This window comes from Phaenicophaeus curvirostris, chromosome 12 (assembly GCF_032191515.1).
Source record: "Phaenicophaeus curvirostris isolate KB17595 chromosome 12, BPBGC_Pcur_1.0, whole genome shotgun sequence".
In the NCBI taxonomy this organism is placed as follows: domain Eukaryota; kingdom Metazoa; phylum Chordata; class Aves; order Cuculiformes; family Cuculidae; genus Phaenicophaeus; species Phaenicophaeus curvirostris.
Window position 1 is genome coordinate 9,014,452 of NC_091403.1, and position 20,770 is coordinate 9,035,221.

At 48.2% G+C, this 20,770-nt stretch overlaps 1 protein-coding gene across 3 annotated transcripts; it reads left to right on the plus strand.

Moving 5' to 3' along the window:
• The first annotated feature begins 416 nt into the window (after positions 1–416).
• On the plus strand, positions 417–13,908 carry DET1 (DET1 partner of COP1 E3 ubiquitin ligase). Of its 3 annotated transcripts, none has more exons than XM_069866509.1 (5): positions 417–490; positions 1,191–2,302; positions 5,317–5,507; positions 7,157–7,348; positions 11,058–13,908. In XM_069866509.1, exons 2-5 carry the CDS (start codon positions 1,220–1,222, stop codon positions 11,245–11,247), a joined length of 1,656 nt encoding a protein of 551 aa, XP_069722610.1. In that variant the 5' UTR covers positions 417–490; positions 1,191–1,219; the 3' UTR covers positions 11,248–13,908. The 3 variants fall into 3 exon arrangements, with proteins under 3 accessions (XP_069722610.1, XP_069722609.1, XP_069722611.1); XM_069866508.1 differs by having other exon boundaries at positions 422–490; positions 1,194–2,302; XM_069866510.1 differs by lacking the exon at positions 417–490 and adding an exon at positions 608–760 and having other exon boundaries at positions 1,194–2,302.
• Positions 13,909–20,770: the final 6,862 nt, after the last annotated feature.

Here is a 20,770-nt window from a genome sequence, read left to right on the forward strand (position 1 = left end):
GGGTGCAGGATGGGTGCAGGGGGGTGCAGGCTCTCAGGGGGTGCAGGATGGGTGCAGGGGGGATGCAGGCTCTCAGGGGGTGCAGGATGGGTGCAGGGGGGTGCAGGCTCTCAGGGGGTGCAGGATGGGTGCAGGGGGGTGCAGGCTCTCAGGGGGTGCAGGATGGGTGCAGGGGGGTGCAGGCTCTCAGGGGGTGCAGGATGGGTGCAGGGGGGGTGCAGGTTCTCAGGGGGTCCAGGATGGGTGCAGGCGGCGCAGGCTCTCAGGGGGTGCAGGCGGCGCGGGCTCTCAGGGCGCAGCGGGTCCGTCCCGCCGCCAGGGGGCGCTGCCCGCCGCCGCCGCCCGCCTGGCCCAGCCCCGGCCGCCTCGTTGGCCGGAAGCGGAAGTGGGGGTGATGCCTCTCGCGCCGCCGGTGGCTCGGCGGTGGCGGAAAGATGGCGGCGGCCGTAGAGTGAGCGGCGGCGGCGGGACCCGGCGCTGGGCCCGAGCGGTGAGCGCAGCCGCCGCTTCCTCCTGCCCCGGCGGCTCCCGCCGTGCCCGGTTGCCCCGCGTCCCCTCGGGCTGGCGGCAGAGCCCCGGGGCCCCGCTCCCCCTGGAGCCCGGAGTCCCTCTACAGCCCCCGGGGAACCGAGGCCCCCTGCGGCGCTCTTGGCAGGCCGGCCCCCTGTCACCTCCGCTGTGCCGTTCCCGGTGCCTCCCCCCACTCCCAGCTCCCTCCGTTTCCAAGTTGCTTTCCCCATGCTTACCGGTCAGCGAGCAGGTCTGTGGATTCTCCCCAGACTCCCTTCTCAGTGTCTGGGCGCTCCCTCCATTCCCTTGATGCCCCCTGTGCCTGCCCCCTTCCCCAGCTCCCTCCATCCTCTCCCGGTGCCCTCCTGGTCTCCCTCTTCAGCAGCCAAGCCTGAAGACGCCATTGCCCCTCAGCACACTAGCATTATGTTGGGGCTTTCCCTGTTCTCCGTGGTACCTTCCACCGAGCTCTCTCTCCTAGTCTCTCCACCAGTCCCCAGTGCCCTCCTGTGTTGTCTCCCCACTTCCAAAAGCACGTTTGCACCTTTTAGCTGACTCCCTCCGTTCCTGGGTGCTATTGGGCTTTCCCCAGCTCCATCTTTGCAAGCAAGGTCCCTCAGCAGCCTGACTTCTCCCTCATCTCTCTGTGGCCCTGCACCCTGCGTGTGTTCTCTCCCCAGCAGGGTGAAGATGAAGTAGAGTTCTGACCATGGACCATGATGTCCCCACGATCAGGCCCCGACGCATCCAGAACCAGAATGTCATCCACCGCCTGGAGCGCCGCCGGATCAGCTCTGGCAAAGCTGGCACCCACTGGCACCAAGTCCGTGTCTTCCACCAGAACGTCTTCCCCAACTTCACTGTGGTCAATGTGGAGAAGCCACCCTGCTTCTTGCGCAAGTTTTCCCCTGATGGCCGGTACTTCATTGCCTTCTCCTCTGACCAGACCTCTCTGGAGATCTATGAGTATCAAGGCTGCCAGGCAGCGGAAGACCTGCTGCAAGGCTACGAAGGAGAGATTCTGGCCAATGGCAACGACCAAAGATCTGTCAATATCCGAGGGCGGCTCTTTGAGCGCTTCTTTGTCCTGCTCCATATCACCAACGTGGCCTCCAACGGGGAGCACTTGAACCGCGAATGCAGCTTGTTCACCGATGACTGTCGGTACGTGATCGTTGGCTCTGCTGCGTACCTGCCCGAGGAGCCTCACCCACCCTTCTTCGAGGTTTACCGCAACAGCGAGTCAGTGACCCCTAATCCCCGGTCTCCCTTGGAAGATTATTCTTTGCATATCATAGACCTCCATACAGGCAGACTCTGTGACACGCAGACTTTCAAATGTGACAAAGTCATCCTCTCTCACAACCAGGGACTGTACCTCTATAAGAACATCTTGGCCATTCTCTCTGTGCAGCAGCAGACTATTCACGTCTTTCAGGTAACACCTGAGGGTACGTTCATTGATGTACGGACTATTGGCCGCTTCTGCTACGAGGACGATCTCCTGACTCTGTCTGCAGTGTATCCTGAGGTGCAGCGGGACACTCAGACGGGGATGGCCAACCCCTACAAAGAGCCCTTCATAAACTCTTTGAAGCACAGGTTGCTGGTGTACCTGTGGAGGAGGGCTGAGCAGGATGGAAGCGCCATAGCGAAAAGAAGGTTCTTCCAGTACTTTGATCAGCTGAGGCAGCTCCGCATGTGGAAGATGCAGCTTTTGGATGAGAACCATCTTTTTATCAAATACACTAGCGAAGACGTAGTCACGCTGCGGGTTACGGATCCTTCCCAGGTACTGTCTGCCTCCTTGGGCTGCTCGTTGCTTTGGGGCAAGTGCTCAAGCAGGTACAATGTTGTGAGCTGCATTTCATAGCTGAGCCTGTGAATGTTATTCAGGACCCTGGTATTTCATTCTTGTGTGACCATTTGACACCTCTGATCTTGAATAACTTCCTTATCTTTTGCTCTCGGAATTTCATAACTTCCTTCTCAACTAAAAGTGAGAGAGAAAAGATCTGATGTGGTTGTCGAGTCTCTTTTCTCCAGGGGTTGTTCCCTGTGATCATAGATACTGTATAACCCTCTCCTGCTCCCAAAACCCCAGCTGATTTTTTAGGTGCTGTTTCATGTTTTACAATTGTATAGTAGACATAGTTTCTTCCTTTACTCATGTATCTTGGAACATGTTTTTGAAATATAATAGTCTTGATTTTTCCCAGTAGAATTACTTTTTCTGTTCTGTCTACTTGCTCTTTCATGCTTCTGTTAGAGATGGCATTTATGATCTCTCCAAGTCAGAGCAGCAGCTCTTAGATCTAGGTAAATGAGCCAATTGTTTCTCTTTTCATTTTAGTACTAAGATGTCAAATTAGAGCAAATGTAGTTCAGTCAGTGCTGGGTCCCTTTAGACGTTTCACCTTCCTGCAGGTGGATTGTCACTTTTTACTGCTGTTAAAGCAGTGGTCAGGTTTGGAGCTCTGTGAAACTGAGAAGGATTTTTTTTTTTTACCTGTTCTATTCCTTTAATCTGCTTGGTTTTTATTCTGTTGAAAGTATTTAGCGAGAATTTGTAACAAAACTCAAGTGCTGCATGTAGGTCTGATTGTTCCCTAGGTGTTCGTTTTTCTTTCATACCCCTCTCTTCCTCCCCATCTTTGCCAGATCCAGGACTTAGATCCTAGAAGAAAGGGGCCGGGAGTTCCTTTTCTGTTGCTTTGGTTGAATTTTTCCTGAAGGAAGATTCTCTGGAAACTTTTTTTCCTTTTTTCGAAAGATTTTTCTCTTATGCAGTGTTCGGAGGAGTTACTTTTGAAAGGCTTTTGATGAGGCTTAATCTAATCAATTTTACCCATTCATGTAAAATTGAGCAGCTGATTAAAAAATACTAAAGCATTGTGGAGGTAGCCTGCAGCGTTCTGCTTGCTGTTGGTATCTGGAATGGTGCCCCTGACCCTGATATGAATGTTTGTGGTAGGCTCAGCTCTGCTCTCTGCTGTGGTTACCAAGGCTTTTGTGCCTGGTTGCTGCAACGTGCTCTCGTCTTGCTTTGCACAAGGGTTACTTTAAGGTGTAATTTGTGGTTTGTTTGTGGTGTTCCTCAGGCGGTGGGTTTTCTGCTGTGGGAAAGTATCTTGTTTCTCAGTTCTTTCAGGAGATAATTCCAAATGTGGAAGAGTCTCCACAGTCCTGCCTGAATGTAGGTTTTGTGTTAGGGCTTCCTGAAGAAAACTTGGCTTACAAAATACCTAAAGCTCCAATTTTTCTTTCATCTATCAGAGAGGAACATGAGGTTTCATCCAATTTCAGGCTCCTCTCTTTGCCCTGGATTCTCGGCCAAGAAGGTTGAGGAAGTTGCTGTTCATGCTTCTGGATTGCTTTTATTTTGTCAGGGTCTGCACTGAATCCTTCAGGATTTTTAATCACGTGCTGTATCTGTGTAGCTTGGGGTGTTTTTTTTTGCTGTTGTGCTAGGTTCATGTTGCATATTTGACAGCTTTGCTGTGTGCTTTTTCTGACATTTGACTTCTGCCACCCATACTGTGATGGTGTTTGTCACGGATGCTGCTAAAAAGCAGTGAGGGTAGTTTCTGTGTTCAGGGGCGTCCTGTAGATGTGTGAATTAGCCTGGCAAAGGTACTTTTTTATTTAAGGTCGGAGGATACTCCCTGCAATCCTCAACGATGTAACTAGCTTTTCCTTCTGCTGCCTCCTCATATTTTCTCTCTGCTCCAACTCCGTGTTTCAGAAGGGCTTCCCTTTCCTCAGGCTGTGCTCTAGTGAGTAACCTCATCTAGCGTGCTTCATTTTGACATGTGGGGGCTGGATTGTGTTATCACAATCTATTTTGGGGCTGTAAAACAAACAAGCCTTGTGGTATTTGCTGGCCGATGAGGTGGGCCTGCCATCATCCCTGAGCATTGCTTGGGAGCAGGAGGTGAAGCATTTAGAAATTGCCTTTATTGACAGAAGATTTAACCAGGTATGTGCATATAACGTGGGAATTAGTCACTTTTGTAGTAGTGGCAGGTTCTTGCTTTGGGGTGCTGGTGTTAGCACTCCTGTCTCTAACGAAAGCTCCTTGTGATGACTAAGGATTAAATCTGCCCCTTCCCAATGGGATAGGAATGCCCGTTCCTGTTGATGTCGCTGCGCTGACACAATGTCACCTGTTTTCCCATTTCTTTCTTGTTTGTGCCATGAAACACTTCGATTGCCACTCCACAGCGCAGTGCCTGAACCTTCTTTTGAGTGAACGTCAGTGTTAAAAAGAAGTCATTAGTGTCTTTCAGATTTTCCTTTCTGTGCTGCCAGGCTACCTGGGAAGCACAACTTTTTGTGGGCAGTGGTGTAGTGCACAGTACATTAAAAAGACTCGTCTCTGTGTGATGGAAATATTAAGAAGGGGAAGAAAATAATGTCTCTACACAAAGGTAAAAATAATTTGTGGCCAGCTAGCACTGGATTTAAAATAATTTTGTCAGCAGGAATGAAAATGACATTTGGCACTGTAGAAAGCATTTTGGATTTAGTGGAGGGCAGAAAGGAAGAGAAAACTGAAATATTGACATCCAGTTTGACTTGAAAAGTTGGAAGCCCATTAAGTTTCCTTCATAAATAATCACATTTAAGAGGTGGACACTTTAGTACCTGTTGAGGCATTGAAGAGCAGAATGGATTAGTGTGGGGATGTGGGATTTTCCTGCACTGCAGACAAATTTGGATAGGGTCTGCTTTGTCACTCAGGAAGAAGGAAAGGACAGCTTCCCCACCTGTGCCCTCCTGGGTAACCTCTGCTTCTCTCCCCAGCCTTCGTTCTTTGTCGTGTACAACATGGTGACCACAGAGGTTATTGCTGTGTTTGAGAATACGTCCGATGAGCTGCTGGAGCTGTTTGAGAACTTCTGTGACCTCTTCAGGAATGCCACCCTGCACAGTGAGGCGGTCCAGTTCCCCTGCTCGGCTTCCAGCAACAATTTTGCCAGGCAGATCCAGCGCCGGTGAGCCATTCGGAGCATGCTTTATACCGTATAGACACACGCTCGCCCCCATCAGCTGAAGGCCAGTATCAAATAACGATGACAACCCTGAGGAAACCGCTTCCTTTAGTCGCTGGTTGATGCAAGGGTCTGACTTGTACATGGTTCATCCTGCAGCTTCATACATCTGATTTTATATTCCATAGCATCTGTCTTGTTACAGGAGGGAACAAAGCAGTGGCAATGCAGAGCTTAGAAGGAGGAGAAGAAATCTTGAGTGAAAGATATTTCCAGCTCTTCTTGAGCAGTAACTCTTCTGGAAGTTATTAAAGCATTACTGCCCAGGAGCTTAGGTCTATGAAGATATTTGTCAAGATGTTAGTGTTATCTAATCAGATGTATTTTGGCAGGTGGCATTTCTGAATTTATTGTGCCTCAAAATGTGTAGCATTTTCTCCAACATCAGTCAAAGTCTTATGGTTCTCATCAAACTGTACTAGGAGGAAACTCATCTGCCTAGACCTGTTGAGAAAGCTTGAGCAAAGTATAAAAATAACCTGGGTTTCTAAAATGTGCTTTAACAGTCAAATGTGGTTTTAATGAAGTGGAGTGTGTTATTTCTCTTGGAATATATTTTCATGTGACTCAGGGTGTTTTGTTCTTCCAGTGACTTGTTTCACATCATCCAAATTACTTGGCAGTCACTTACGGGCATGAAGCCTCTTGATTTAGGTTGATGTCACATAAGTAAGAGGAAGTTGACTGTGTCTGTAACTTTCTGGAGCTGCCTGTCAGGAATTCCATAATGTTTAGTGAGAGAGAGAATGAGAGTACTCACTGCAGATGCCCAAAGAACAACAATTGCCTTGCTTAAAGTAGAGATGAGGATCTTTTCATTGCCTCATCTACAAGGGCCTGTAACAGGAGTGTTTCACTTACATAGCAAAGTATAATAGAGCATAATCCACAGTGAGCTGGCTTTTGAGTGAGTGTTTCTGGTCAAAATGAAATGTTTTACCCTTCCTCATGTATGACATCCATGCAGCTGATCTGACTGTTCTTGCACGTGGAAAGCTCCAATTTTACCTGGAAAGAGAAATCCAGCCTTTGTTTATCTTTCCACTGGGGAGAACTTTCAACTCACTGTAGTTTCTGAAGAGCTTTAGGCTTCTTGACAAGGTTATTCCTCATCTAAGGTTTCTCCCTTTACACATTTAAACCGTAGCAGCCAGAGAGAGGGGGATTCTAAGTCAACATTGAGGGCTCAAGTGTTACTGTGAGAACCTCAGGCTTTTTCTTATACTGTTTCCAGGCTTCATGGTAAAACTTGGATTGGCTGATAAGCTGCTAATCCATTTCTCTCTGTTGCCGATCCTGTTCATTTCCTGAATTGCAGAGCACCTGGGGCCAGACCTGGAGGGCAGACACAGTCTTGTCCTTCTGTTGGTTTGGATTGTCAGAGCAGAAACAGTAATGATGAGGAAGGATAAAAAGGTCGCCAGAATTGATTGATGCTTGAATCACTGTGATACATCTTTGGAAATTAGCTGTTTTAGTTCTTATACTTCTGCTGTTTTCCTTTCCCTATCAATTTGCCTCCTCGGTTTATTTAAGCTGTGCTATTCATCTGTGGCCTCTGTGAGTAAAACCTGTTTCTTGGTTTGCTACAGGTTCAAAGACACTATTGTGAATGCCAAGTATGGAGGGCACACAGAGGCCGTGCGGAGGCTGCTGGGCCAGCTCCCCATCAGCGCCCAGTCGTACAGTGGCAGCCCCTACCTGGACCTCTCGCTTTTCAGCTACGATGATAAGTGGGTGTCAGTCATGGAGCGGCCCAAGACCTGCGGTGATCACCCTATAAGGTATGGGGTAGGCCAAGGAGCTGTATGTGGGGAGAGTGGTGCAAGAGTAACTGTAAACCTGCCACGTGGCATCAAATGTGCAGGAAAGGGAGTAGATCAAGGCCTTTGTCTTATGACATTGTTTCATCAGAGGGTTTATTTCAGCAGTCCCACAAAACTTGACCTCTCTCCTTGTGAACTGTTTTATCTTGTATATGTGGGAGGGCTTTTCAGGTCTTCTTGTTGAGCTGCCCTGGGGAAGGTTTGAGCAGTGAAGCCTTTTCCCTATGAATGCTTTCGTTCCTCCTCCTCTTCTTGCAGTCCTGCCTTTGTGTTTGGGCTGCGGAGTAATAAGGTTCTGGATGCCTGCTTTCCTCTGCTGGAAGGATTCCCTTTGAGCATGTGGGTTTAGCTGACAAGGATGATCTAGTTTGTCCTGTGAATAAAACAGGAGCTGGATTAGGCATTATCCACAATATTTGTGGTATTGATTTAGCTATTTTCAGACTTCTGTTGTTTACAGTTCTCACTCTGGGAGCTGTACTCCTCTCCACATCCCCCTTCGTTCTGTGATCTATGGGAAATTTGTTTCTGTAGTAGGTGTTTTAGCCAGGTGTTAGGGCCATTCTGTGCCTCTCTTGTCTGCATCTGCTGCTGGCAGAAGGAGTAAGTCTGAGCTTGGGGATAAGGAGGTTTGTAATGCTTCTTGCAGAAACACCAGGACTATTTCTTTCTGCTGGCTGCAGCCGTGGCTACAAGCAGTAGTGTTTAAAAATCCAACATCTCCAGCCTGAAATGCTTTAAGCTGCTGAGTTCTCCAGGCAGAAGAGTCTTTCCACTTAGAGTGCTGCGAAAGCAAACCTATCCTCTGAAAACAAAGAGAGCCTTCAATTTCTAAGTGCTTTGTTTAGTGACTGCACATGTGTTGGGGGCTCAGGCAGCCCAGGGAGGCCATTCTGGCCAGTTTCCCAACTTTATTTTCATCAATCCATTCTCAAAAAATGGTTTCATGTCTCCCCTGGCCCTGACTCAGGTGGTGGGGAACCTCTGATTATTCCTGTGCTCTCAATTCCCAAATTATGTATATTTAATTGATTTTTCTGCCTGTATGATTCGGTTTGATCTCCAGTTCTCATGTTATCTGCAGAGAAAAGCCTGCCCTTTCCCCCTTGTCATGCTTGACGTTGGGAAACCTTGCAGAGCTCAGAGCGGCAGTTGTCTGCCAGCTCCAACCTGCGTAAGGCTCCCGCAGACAAAAGGGAGCAAAACCACAGTCATTTGCTGCAGTTATGCCTTTGTAGTAAACAAAGCAAAGTGCCACCTTCTCTCCCTCCCCTGAGCAAACCAGCATTTCAGAGCCAGAGCTTTTAGAGCTCAAAGCTGTGCAGAGTCAATTAGGACCTGAATGGGGCCTGAGAGCAGTGGGGCTCCTGGTTTTTGGTAAGTAAGCAGAAGATGAGGCGCTAACCTTAACCATTCAGTAGCTGGAATAGTGCTGCTGTTTTTCTCACATGCAAAACAGAGGGATTAATAAAATAATGCCGCTGCCTGTTGTGGCTACAGGGCTTGGAAATGAGGGGCCACAGGGTCTGTAATGCAAGTCCTAAAATTGGCTGGAGTGCAAAACCTTTCAGCAGCTAAGGATGTTGTAATCTGTGTGCATGTCCCTGGCATAGGAAGGTTTCCATGCCTTTTACACATCGTTTCACCCCAGCTCTGTGCACTGTATCCTTTTAATCCGTGGTGCCTTTCTGCGTCCTGGAAGGCTCCACTATTGTCTCTGGCTACTTTGAGAGACCAGTGGATATCTGATCTCAGGAGGGAAGGACTTAAGCTTTGCCATCACTGCCATCTTCCAGTATCTTTTCACGAGGCTTGAAGAGATATTCACTGGGTGAAATAATGGCACTTGTGAAGAAGAGGCTCTAACACAGCCTTAGTAGGGGGTCTCTAAAATCCATCTAGAGGGCTAATAAGGAGCCATTTAACAAAAAAATTGTTCTGCAGATAAATCTTCCATTTTCATGCAGTTTGAAAAGGCTGGTCTTGCTGTTTCTGTTGACATACAATTTTATATTGCAGTGCCTAATTTATCCCTAGAGTGAGAGCCCATGGAAATGGCCTCTGATTGCAGAGCACTTTTAAAAATAGATTTAAAAATACCAAACTGAGCACATCTTTGAGATTACAGGGAGCTTCATCTTGAGTAGTAAATTATTGTGAATTGAGAGAGAGGAGCAGACAGAGGACTGTGCTTTATTTAATGAATGACCCTCTGCATACTCAACCTTGTGTAGGAGGGAAAAGGCTCTTTGAGAAGCCGAATACCAAGATTGTGGCTCTCTTGCTGGGTTCTTGTGTGCAATTTTCAGACAGGGCTGGCTGGCACTTTAATTCAGAGGAAGGGAGAGGAGAGTGGCCCTCCAGGAAGAACATGAGGTTCTCAACAAGCTGTGTTGTTAAAATGTGGAGTATGTCTGCTCCTGAAGCAGCATTGCCTGTATCTTTCATCACCCATTCTTCCAGGCTGAGAGCCAAGTGCATTGTATTGCTGGGGCTGGGGCTAGGCGGGGGTTTCTGTTTGGGGAGAAGTGTGCTCTGAGATTAAAAGCATTCTCTGAGTTAAAACCAGTGGAAAATGCAAAATACCCACCTGTACTGATTGATAGTGAAAAAGGAAACAGCTGGAACGCAAAATGGCAATTCTGTGCCTGAAACTGAAAGAGCAGAGAAAATGTTCTAACTTGCTGAGGCAACATCAGGGTGAGGACTTGAGTTAGACCCCAGCTACTTTGTGAAGGTACCACATCCAGAAACCTCTATCAAAGTCTTGGAGAGTGTGGGGTCATTGCAGAGTCTCCTGTTCCCACAGCAGCACAGGATAGTGGTGTTACCTGGGCTTAGGTTGGTTACACAGAGTCTGCAGAGAAGGTTGAAGAAGCAAAGAGCTTCCTGGACTTGCCTGTCTCTTCAGCAATGTTCTCCTCATCCCCTTGGCAATGCTGGCTTTGTGTGGAAGCTATGTTCCAGAGCTTACCTGCTTGGAGACAAGTGAGATTGACCCACAGGCAGGTTTGTGGGTGGCAACAGAAGGGCTCAAGGTTTTTCCTTGACCTCTGCTCTTGCCGTGATTGCTAAATGCTATCCACCAGATAGTACTGTAAAGTACTGTAAAGATAAAACTGTAAAGTACAACTTGACGCCCTTGAACAGAGCCGGATCCAGCTGTTCACCTTCTTCAGCTGAACAGGGATGTAGTGAGGCAGAAGCACAGCTGCATAAAACCTATGTGGCAGCAGCAGGAGAGGAAAGGGTTGGCCTTACACCCAGAGTGAAGGCCGTTGCCAAGGAAAATGAGCTCAATTCTGTATGGTATATCTGCCTTAGAGGTCAAGGTTTGAAACTTACATTATGAGTGAATAGAGAACCAGCACGGGTGGAGTCTGGACCAAGCTTATTCCCTCTTGTGAAGTCAGCTATGTGCACCAAAATGACAGGCAGAATTCTCTCACTGATGATACTAAAATGAAGCCAAGCTTTTCTAGACAGCTGAAACCTAGCTGTCCTGCTAGGGTCTTTACTGTATAGTAGTAGCCACACCAAACTGAGAACATCCTACCCCTGAGTGAGTACCCAAGATTGAACAAGGCACTTGTCTCTGTGTGTGAAGAGCCAAGGTGGCAAAGTCAATAGTCGAGAACAGCTGTAATTGACTTTCTCTTCCTTTCAGATTTTACGCTCGTGATTCTGGCCTCCTGAAATTTGAGATCCAGGCGGGACTCTTGGGGCGACCCATCAATCACACAGTGCGACGCTTGGTTGCATTCACCTTCCACCCCTTCGAGCCCTTTGCCATCTCGGTGCAGCGCACTAACGCGGAGTATGTGGTTAACTTCCACATGAGGCACAGCTGCACGTAGCTCCATGGCATAGCTGGGGCAGCTGTTCTCCTTGGGTCTGCGCCTCTGCCACAGACACACCAAAGTCAGACACTCACGCCTTCTACAAAACTAAACCATCACTCAAGAAACCTGACCTGGGAGCTCCTGCCAGCCAGCATCTCACAGCTGTGGGAAGCCGAATCTGCTGAAGTTAGGCCTCTGAATGTTTCTTACGACCTTGGGCTTTACTGTGGAGATCCTGCTGCATTACGTGGATGAACAAAGCTGAGCTGAGGTTCCTTTTACTGGTTTCCCACAGACACGTCCATTTTCTCTCCTGGTGTATGTCTTAGGATGGCAAAGATGGAGCTCTGCAACGCATTGTGGAGTGCTCCCTTCTTCACTGGCACTCTCCTACCTTGCTGACACAATCTGTATAGAGAGAATGGATGGAGGCCATGGGGAGGGCTTAAAAAGCCAGCTACCCATGTTTGTATCTTCAATGTTACTAGGGAAATGAATCCTATTCTTATCCACATGATCTATTCATGTGATTTTAATATGCAAGAGGTCGGGAAAAATAGGTGTCAGAAACCACTGCAACTGAGAGACATGAGGTGTGTTCCTGACTCTTATGCAAGTCACTTAATCTTTGTGCCTTACTACCTGTAAAAGCTCTTAAGTAAGAGGTGGTGCCAGGGCAGCTGGCTGTGTCTCTGGTGCACAAGGAGTTGAGCACAGGGGGAAGACCGGGGGCTGGCAAGGGTGTGGGGAGCAGCAACAGATCTGTGCTTATGTTGGACGGGCTTTTCTGCAGCATGGAGGTGAATCTTCACAGCCATCTGCAGGTTCTGCTGCTGAGGGGAAGAGAGACTCAGCTGCTGGCACCCTCCTGCGTGTTGGGTTATGAGGATAAGTAGTATTTGGGTTTCCCCAGAAAGGAGGGAGGAGACCTGAATTAATGGGCATTGCTGCAGATTTGCAGTTGGGAGACAAGTTTATTGACTAGGTTGCATACACATCCCTGTTTGATATGCTGTTCTCTGTGAGAACCTGATTTGGTGTTTGCAGGCTTCAAAGCACAGCTGGCTGGTGCGTCGATGCTGCTGGACCACTGCGATGCGCATGCTGCCAAGGAAATCAACTCCTGGGTGTAATGTTACTTGCCACTGTGGGCTGGTGAGGATGCTGGCCTGCCCATCTCTCTTAAAAATGGAGGATTTATTTGTAGGATGACATTTGTTTTTTTCTGCACACGTGCTGGTTTGTGACTGTGTGCTGCCAGGCAGTGCAACCATCCCAGCATTGCAGGGTGCTCTGTCAGAAGCTGGAGCCTGCTCTTGTTCTGCTCCCATGGGAAGTACAGAGGGGGCATTAGAAAATTGGTGCTTATACACGAGAGACCCTCTACTTTAAAGGACCCTGTGGTTGTCTTGTTTGGACCAGAATGTGCTGCACATGGTGTGTAGTGGCCACGTGCCTGTGAAGAACAGTGTTGAAGTCATGCATTCATTTTGCATGGTAATGCATAGGAAAAGAACTGTGGGTTGTTGGTCATAGCATGAATAGTGGACCTCGTAATGGAGGGTGCCTGCAGGTCCTTGAATCAGCCTTTACTCTCTGTCTCATGGTACTTCTTTCCTCTTCTGGTCTTGCAAACATATTTCTAGGGTAAGACATTGTATTCCACCACTCTTTTCCTGGTGTGTGCACTGTTGGTTTCTCAGGTCTGTCATGAGGTCAGAAGACTGCTAATAAAGGAGGTGTCAGGCAATGTGTGCTTTAGCTCCGGGTTCATCTCCATCTAATAACACTATTTATCAAGGTTTTAGGTTTTTATCCTGTGATCCTTTCCTCAAACATTCAGTTAAAGCTCTAAGTGGAGGATCGTTTGCACATTGTAGGTCATGGATTTATCTCCTTCTGCACAACTCTCACATTTGTTCACACTTCCAGTATGAGGCTTTTTTTATTTTTTCTTTCCCAGAGCTCTCAGCAGCTCCATCCAAGACTGGGTTTACTCCATGGTGTCACAGTCTGGGAGGTCAGTGCTTACTAAAATAGCTGTCAGATCTCTATTTAGGTTTGTGTGTTTTGTTTTTTTTTTTTTTTTCTGGTGGTAAAAATGATTTTAAACCATTTCTGCAATCAGAGCTTTTGCCAGATTCAGTCTGTCCTGTGTGAAGCAGAGAGCATAGCGTGGATTATTGGACTGGAGGCTGAAAGAGATCTGCTCATAGCTATTAAATTGTTCTGTAACTGGGGGCAAATCTCTTCCTGTTCCAGCTGGTGTTTTCTTCTCCGTAATTGAGGCCAAAAACATATTTTCAAGCTTTTGTTAAACACTTGGAGATTCATGGATAAAAAGTGCTGGATAAATGCTAAGTATTTTCTTATTATGTTTGCAGACAAACTGATTGATCATTCTGGGTACTAATTGCCTTGGAGTAGCATAGCAGATCCTCTGGTCTTGGCTGCTGCATTTTATATCTACAACAGAGTTAATTTTATTACAGAAATGTATTGAAAGAAAAGTCTCTCATGCTTGAAATTTTGATTCATTTATTTAAGAAACAAAATGCGTGTGTGGGGAGGGTGGGAGGAAAAGGGAGATATTTTCTACCTGATATTTTTCCTAGGCTAGGATGAAGGTTTGTTAATAGCACAAGACAAAAATGAAATAAACAGAATTTGCTTTAAGAGCCTGATTTATTGTCTTTCTCAGCCAAAAGTCTTAAAGGTGCAGATGGGAACCCCTTTGCTAAGAAGAGATGCCAGGGGTGTGCTTTGGACTATGCAGGCGTATCATATGTAAGTTTTCTGTCTCTTCCTGGCTTTTGAAGTACCAGTGTGCCCAAGGATGTTCCTGCCTCATTCATTTCTGTGGTTACTGCAGATTTCTCACAGTCTTGTTTACATGAGATAATGCTGGGGGAGGAATTCTTGGCCTTTGGTTACGTTTTCCCCTTTATATATTATTACTAGCCCAACATGTATTCAGTGACTCTTCCTTTATTCCTTTTAATAGCCTTTGTCTAACCTTGTGGCCATTTTCTGCTGATATTCCGTGATCAAGAGAGGAAAGTTGAATGACACACCTCACATTGCAGAAGAGCCATCACCTGCCCACTGCTTTTTGGTTGGGCTGCGGAGCTCAGATTTTCCACTGTGTGCTGCTCCCAGCCACGAGGCAGCTTTGCAAAACACTGTGGTTGAGAACATGCAGACAGGACCTCCCTGAAGTCTGGGATCCCCTTGTAACCTCCTGCTGCTCTGTAACAACCTAGCAGGATCCCTCTTCGTTAGTTCCTCTGAGCTTCTGTATCTTGGACTTGAAAGTCACTTTTCTTTGAACCCTTTCTCCATGTGTGCAGTGCTTTGCTGCTTTCTTTGGAGACCTTGAGCATGTGAGAAAGATCTTGTACCTGTGGCTTTTCAGATAGGCACTAAGTGACGAACAGATGCTTGCCTTAGAAACCACGTTTGGCATCAGAATGCCAGCTTTTATTACTACTTATGCTGCCTTTGCTTTTAAAAATCATCAGCAAAAAGGTAGTAAAAGCAGGACACTTGCAGCATTTCTTTATAAACTGCATTAGACAGTGAGCCACAGAAATGCCGTTAGAATCAGACCTATGTATCCACTAATGGTGTATCTCTACTAAAGACTCTGTTCAGGTAACCTTCCAGCACTGAGCAGCTGGACCAGATATTCTTAGTGTACTTTTAGGACCTTCCTTTTGTTCAGGTGCTGGTGTGTGTCTCTTACATTTCCCTTTGTCCTTCTTGACTCAACTAGAAGAATCAGATTTCTGATGTTTAAAGAAGTCTCTGTGTCTTATGTCCTCTGTTTTCCTGTTTTTCTGCCAGCTTTTCCAGCAGGATCTTCTCAGGGCTGGGGCCAGAGAGGTGGTAAAGGCTAGATGTTAATGGTACGTGTGGCCTTCTATGGGTTTAATTCTTGTGCGAACCTTTGTCAGATAGGTCCGTGCTGCAGAGCAAGTAGATGGTGCTGTGGGCAAGCAACGGGACAGGATTTTATAGGTTTGCTTTTGCTTTGCTTTCTGAGTTTTGGAGTCCAGGCCGTTGATGCGTGTGATGTGCTTCCCTGTTTTACATGGCTGTAAAAGCTTTTCTGGATGAATACTCCTCAGGAGAAGGGAATGGTGAAAGGGCTTTTATTTTTTTTTTTCTTTTCCTTTTTTCCTTGCTCCAGTATTGCGGGGGACGTGGGCTGAGCTGTGCAGTCAGACACTGTAGCAGTAACAGCCTGGCACTGCCAGCCCACCAGGCTAACTGCTCATCAGGCAGCAGCGTTCCCACTGAGTGCCGTCTGCTGGCTAAGTTCTGATTTGCCTTTGTTTCTCTGGGGGAAGAGCTGTACTTACTGTGTAAGGAAATGAGTTCTCAGAAAAATACTGATGTGTGGGAAAAACCCTGAATTGCACTTTCTTTTCCTGATGTTTTTAACATAAAAATACTGTCCCTGTTTCAGACTAGCAATCTGGAAACCAGTAACTCGTGGGTGAATACTGTGGTTCTGCATGTGAGGAGAGCTGAAAAGGGACACAGTGCCCCTAGGTCCAGCCACTTAGGTCTGTGCTGCAGCATCTGGGTATCATGTTGGCCTTTGCTTGGTTAACAAGGAGTGGAGGGCATAGTGAGAGCCCACAGGCTTTGCTGTATTTGTGCAGAGGTGATTTTTTACTTTGTCTCTTGTTTTGTCCCTTCCAGAAGTCAAATCCTTTCCTAGGGTACCTTCTACCTGTTGCAGTTTGCTAGTGGGGTGATGGCTGGCTGTTCTTGGTTTTGTGAGGATGCCAAGTACACCTGCAAATTTGACGATGGTTCTAGAGGTGCATGGCAGAAAGATGCTCGGCGGGTGCCCATGGCCCATGGCCGGCCAGAGGGAGAAAGACTGCAGGGAGAGGTGCCTCCCAGGGGAGCCTTCCTAGAGGAGGAGCAGCACACTGCTTGGCCACCGTGGAAGAAAATCTTATGGAAACTGCAGCAAAGCAATGGAAAGTCATGGGCAACATTATGAAGCCCCCAGATTTTCTGTGTTCTGCATTGTCCAGGTATGAAATGCGGCCCTTGGAGGATTTTATTTTCTGTGGGTGACAAAACTAGTTTGAATTGAGTCTTTTTAATGCCAGAAACACCCTACCTGTACCCTCCATGGCTGTCTTCCTTTTTCTTTCTCCCCGATAGTTTTGCAACATGCCAAGCGTGGGCTATACCAGCCTTGGCTTTGTCCCAAGGACTCCCTGAGCCCCTGCTCTTGGCATTGTACCATCCCTCTCTGAAAGCTGCTCTTGCACAGGTTCATCCTCTCTGTGCAAGAGCACCTGGGAGGGACAGAGTCAGGCAGGTGGCAGGGAAGGCCTGCCAGAGCCAGCCAGCCGCTGTTCGATGTGATTTTAGGGTGTTAATAAGAGCAGCGGGCAGCACCACATCCCTCCGAGAGTCTGCTTGCTGCCACCGAGCTGGTCATTTGATAGCTCCTCAAAGGCGTAAAATAGAGTGAAGCAGGATTAGGTGTACCCACTGCCCTTGATGAGTGCTGGGGAGATATGGTCCTTGCCCTCCTGCTGTCGCCATAGCAATGGGGAGGAACAGCCATCTGCAGGGAAACGGCCTTGCTGCGCCCAGCAACCCATTCCAGTGAAAACAGTTCAAATGGTGAGTACAGAGAGGTGAGAGGCATCCCTCCACCCCTGTAGCAACCAGCACAGAGCCCTTGCCCGTGCTGCTGGACTGAACCTGCACCCCGTGGGACATGGGACTGTCTTCATGATGGGACCCCCCTCCTGAAACAGCAGCATCAGCCCCATCACAGAGCCAGCGTGCACCCTCACGTCTCTGGCGTTGAAGGATGGTTTTCATTGCTGCTGCCCTATTTTCCTGGGGCTGGTCCTGAGGTCAGGATGACGCCCAGATTAGCTGTGCTGATACCTGCGGCAGTGTAGCTAGGTCAGTGGTTCAGCCCTGACTGCTGAGTCTTTAATGCCAGTAAAATCCCCCTTTGTAAGGCAGAAGGGGCAGCCGGCAGCCAAACAAGGTCTCCTGTAACATAGGGCAGACAAATGTGTCAACAGCATGATGGTGCGGTGCAGTCCGTCTGGCTTCAGTCCGAGTTAAGCTCTCCTCGTCCTGCCTCCCACCCCTTAAACCTCCAGACAATGGCTCTGCCCACGCCAGCTTCTTCCCCAGGGAGGGCTCAGATTTGAAGGAGATGTTGGCGCTGACCTGCTAGCTCTGGTAAGGGATGAGGAGAGCAGCTCTGCTACACAACTGAGACCCAGCAGGGTTTGTCCTAGTTTTACATTGGCCCTTTGGTGACAGTGCTACTGCTCTTGGCTGCAGGATTGCTAGGAAGGGGATCTCCCCAGCTGGCTGTGCTGCTTCTCTGGCACGGATTTCAGTAAACAGGGCTGATTTTACGACCATGTCCAAGGGCAGGTCATTCTGGAGCATCTCCCAGCACCAGAGCAGGCTATTGGCATTGCAGGCCCATTTAAAGTCATTTGCTTTCCTTGGTTGTTTGACCCTGGCAGCTCAGGAAATTGGTAATTTGCTTCTGTGGCTTCAGCAGGAGCAAAATGAAAGGCAGCATCCAGGTCTTGGCAAGGGGCTGTGAGAGAGCCGTGTCTGGCAATCAGGAGAGCGAGTTGTCTGCCTGCAGGTTGGTGCATGGAGAGAGGAGAGTCATATTTTACCACCTCATCTTGGAACCTGCTGAAAAGGCTGGAGACTAGGGGCTGGGGGATGAAATACCTGCCTTTCTCCTGCCCTAGGCCATAAGTTTTATTTGTTACCTGGAGTCTTGTGTGCTGTAGGAAGCTGTGGAGTCTTTAGCAGTGTAGCTGGGAGCCACTCCGGCGTAAGAGTTTGGTTTTGCAAAGTGAATTGTTAAGTGGTGAAGAACAGAGGAGAGGTTTTGGAGCCAGCTTGGAAGGGGAAAAGGAAGGTTTTGAGGATTGTCATTGCCACTTCGAGAGGCTTTGGAGCAGTTTCTAAATGCAGCTTTGGGATGATCTGCATGCTTTCTTTAAAATGGTGCAGTGAAAGCCTCAAAGAGCTGGTCGTGCTGGCAGGGAGGGCCCCCAACAAAGGCCACCCTGTGCTTCTGATATGGAGATCTGTCTCGGGGAACAGCAAATGGGAGTGCGTCTAGCCTGATCCTGAAGCACACGTCATGCAGGAGAGCCCTTCCATGCATCCAACCGGGGTGCATCAAGCACGGCATCGCCAGCTGGTCGAGGGAGGTGATTGTCCCGCTCTGCTCTGCACTGGTGCAGCCCCACCTCGAGCACTGCCTGCAGTTTTGGGTGCCACAGTATAAAAAGGACATCAAGCTGCTGGAGAGGGTCCAGAGTGAGCCACAAAATTGGTGAAGGATTTAGAAGGGAAGCCTAATGAGGAGTGGCTAAAGTCACTTGGTCTCTTCAGCCTGGAGGAGGCTGAGGAGAGATGTCATTGCAGTCTACAGCTTCCTCACACAGTGGAGGAGGAGGAGGAACAGGCACTGATCTCTTCTCTTTGGCAGCCAATGATAGGACCCAAGGGAATGGCAGGAAGACGTGCCAGGGGAGGTTTAGGTTGGATATTAGGAAGAGGCACTTCACTCAGAGGGTGGTGGAGCACTGGAACAGCTCCCCAGGGAAGCAGTCATGGTGCCAAGACTGACAATATTCAAGAAGCATTTGGACAATGCACTCAGAGACACAGTGCAAATGCTGGGGTTGCCCTATGCGGAGGCAGGAGTTGGACTCGATGATCCTTGTGGATCCCTTCCAATTCAGGACATTCTATGATTCTTCTAATCTGTGCTGACTCTTGAAACACCAGATGGGAGATTTTAGCCTTAGAAAAGTTGTTTGGTTTTTTTTTAAATACTGTATTTTCCTGCATTTTTGCCTCTGTATTCTCTCTTTCCTGACCCACCTTTTCATTGTCCACATATTCACTGGACATTCAGTCCCTCACACCCAACCGTTTCTCCCTTCTGCCTCCTTTTGCTTGAAAAACAAGCTGTGAAGCTGCTCCTGGGAGGAGCTAACCCAAGGAACGGCTGCTAGGGCTCTGCAGCTTCTAAGAGGCTTGGTTCCAGGTCCTGGACCAGTGCTCAGTCTCTGACTCTCAGCAGATGTGGGTGAGGGAAGAGTTATGCACTCCAGAGAAAGGAGAGGGCACTGCCAAGTGGCAGTAGTGCAGGGGTAACTTGGAGAGCACAGCAGGAGAAGCATGAGTGGTTTCAAAAATAAAGGGAATAGCATTGAGGCTTGGCTCCCTTCTGCAACTGCCCAAGAGGACCCTGCAGCCCCACTTCACCATCAGCACAGGAACTTGGATGCTATTAGGCAGTTCATTAGTAAAACCTCTGAGCAGTTTGTGGAGTGCCCTTTAATGCCTCTTGAGGGGAAAGGAGAACATTGGAAAAGCACAAAAACAATCTAAGGGTCCTTGATCTCCTTTTGGTCTGAGGAGTCATAGGCTGAGGTTGGAGGGGCAGCTGGGAAGGGAAGAGGGGCCGGACAGGGACATCAGGCATGAAAGCAACGCTGTGATTATCTGCCAAAGTCTCAGTGCAAAAACATGACCTGACTCGAACTGTTACTTCTCAAAGGCTCCCGAGGGGTGCTTTAGGGTTATAAACACCTCCTCGCCGACCCACTTTATGTACATCTCAAGTCAGGTATTCCTGCACCAGAGGGAAAGCCAGCAAAACCTGCACAGATGTCCGTAACAGCTGTAGCTGGGCTGCAGTAAACCACCCCTGCTGCTACAGTTTATTAGCACTGCAGGGTCTGTCCCCTTCTCCTTGCTTGCTTGGATATATGCTCAGCTGTTAAAGGACATTGACATCACTTAATTAATGGTTTACTTGAATCTCACAAAGGGATCAAAAGTGGCTGCCTGACTCCTGTTGCAGAGATGCTCACATAAGAAAGAGTAAATCACCAATTCAGCAGATAGAGCTGTGGCTCTAGATAGAAGGTCCTTGTTGTTCGGAGTAGGGAAATAAGTCCTCTTTGCAGAATCATGTGCTATTAAGGAGAAGGCTGGGGGCTATTTTTCCAAGCCACCAGGTGCCATCCTTGTCCAAGAGAAGGGTAACTGAGTTAGACTAACTCCCTTGGGTGGTATGGCACCCATTAAGGGGTAAACAGACCTGAGGCAGGATTTTATTTGTAGTTCAGAACACTGTTTTGTGTTTCACCCCCTTTATGATGGAGAATGGTCCAGGTGGTGTTTTTAAACAGAGAACAAACCCCAAGAATGGCCAGGGTTGAGCGAGGATGCAGCTTTGCAGTCAGTAGCAGCTTCTGAGCTTGTTTCTCTTCTTTGAGTAGGGAAGCAGAAGTTAGGAGGAAGTGGGAAAAAAACACGTCCCAAAGCAACAGGGAAGCCCGAAGGGAGTGGATGTGACCCTAATGAGGGTATTGCTGACAAGTGAAGTGATTGCTGCTCAGGAGGAATGTGGGCCAGTAGAAAACGGTATTCCACCCAGGGACCAAGAAAAGCAATTAGAACTGGTAAACACCAGTGGCTGACTAAA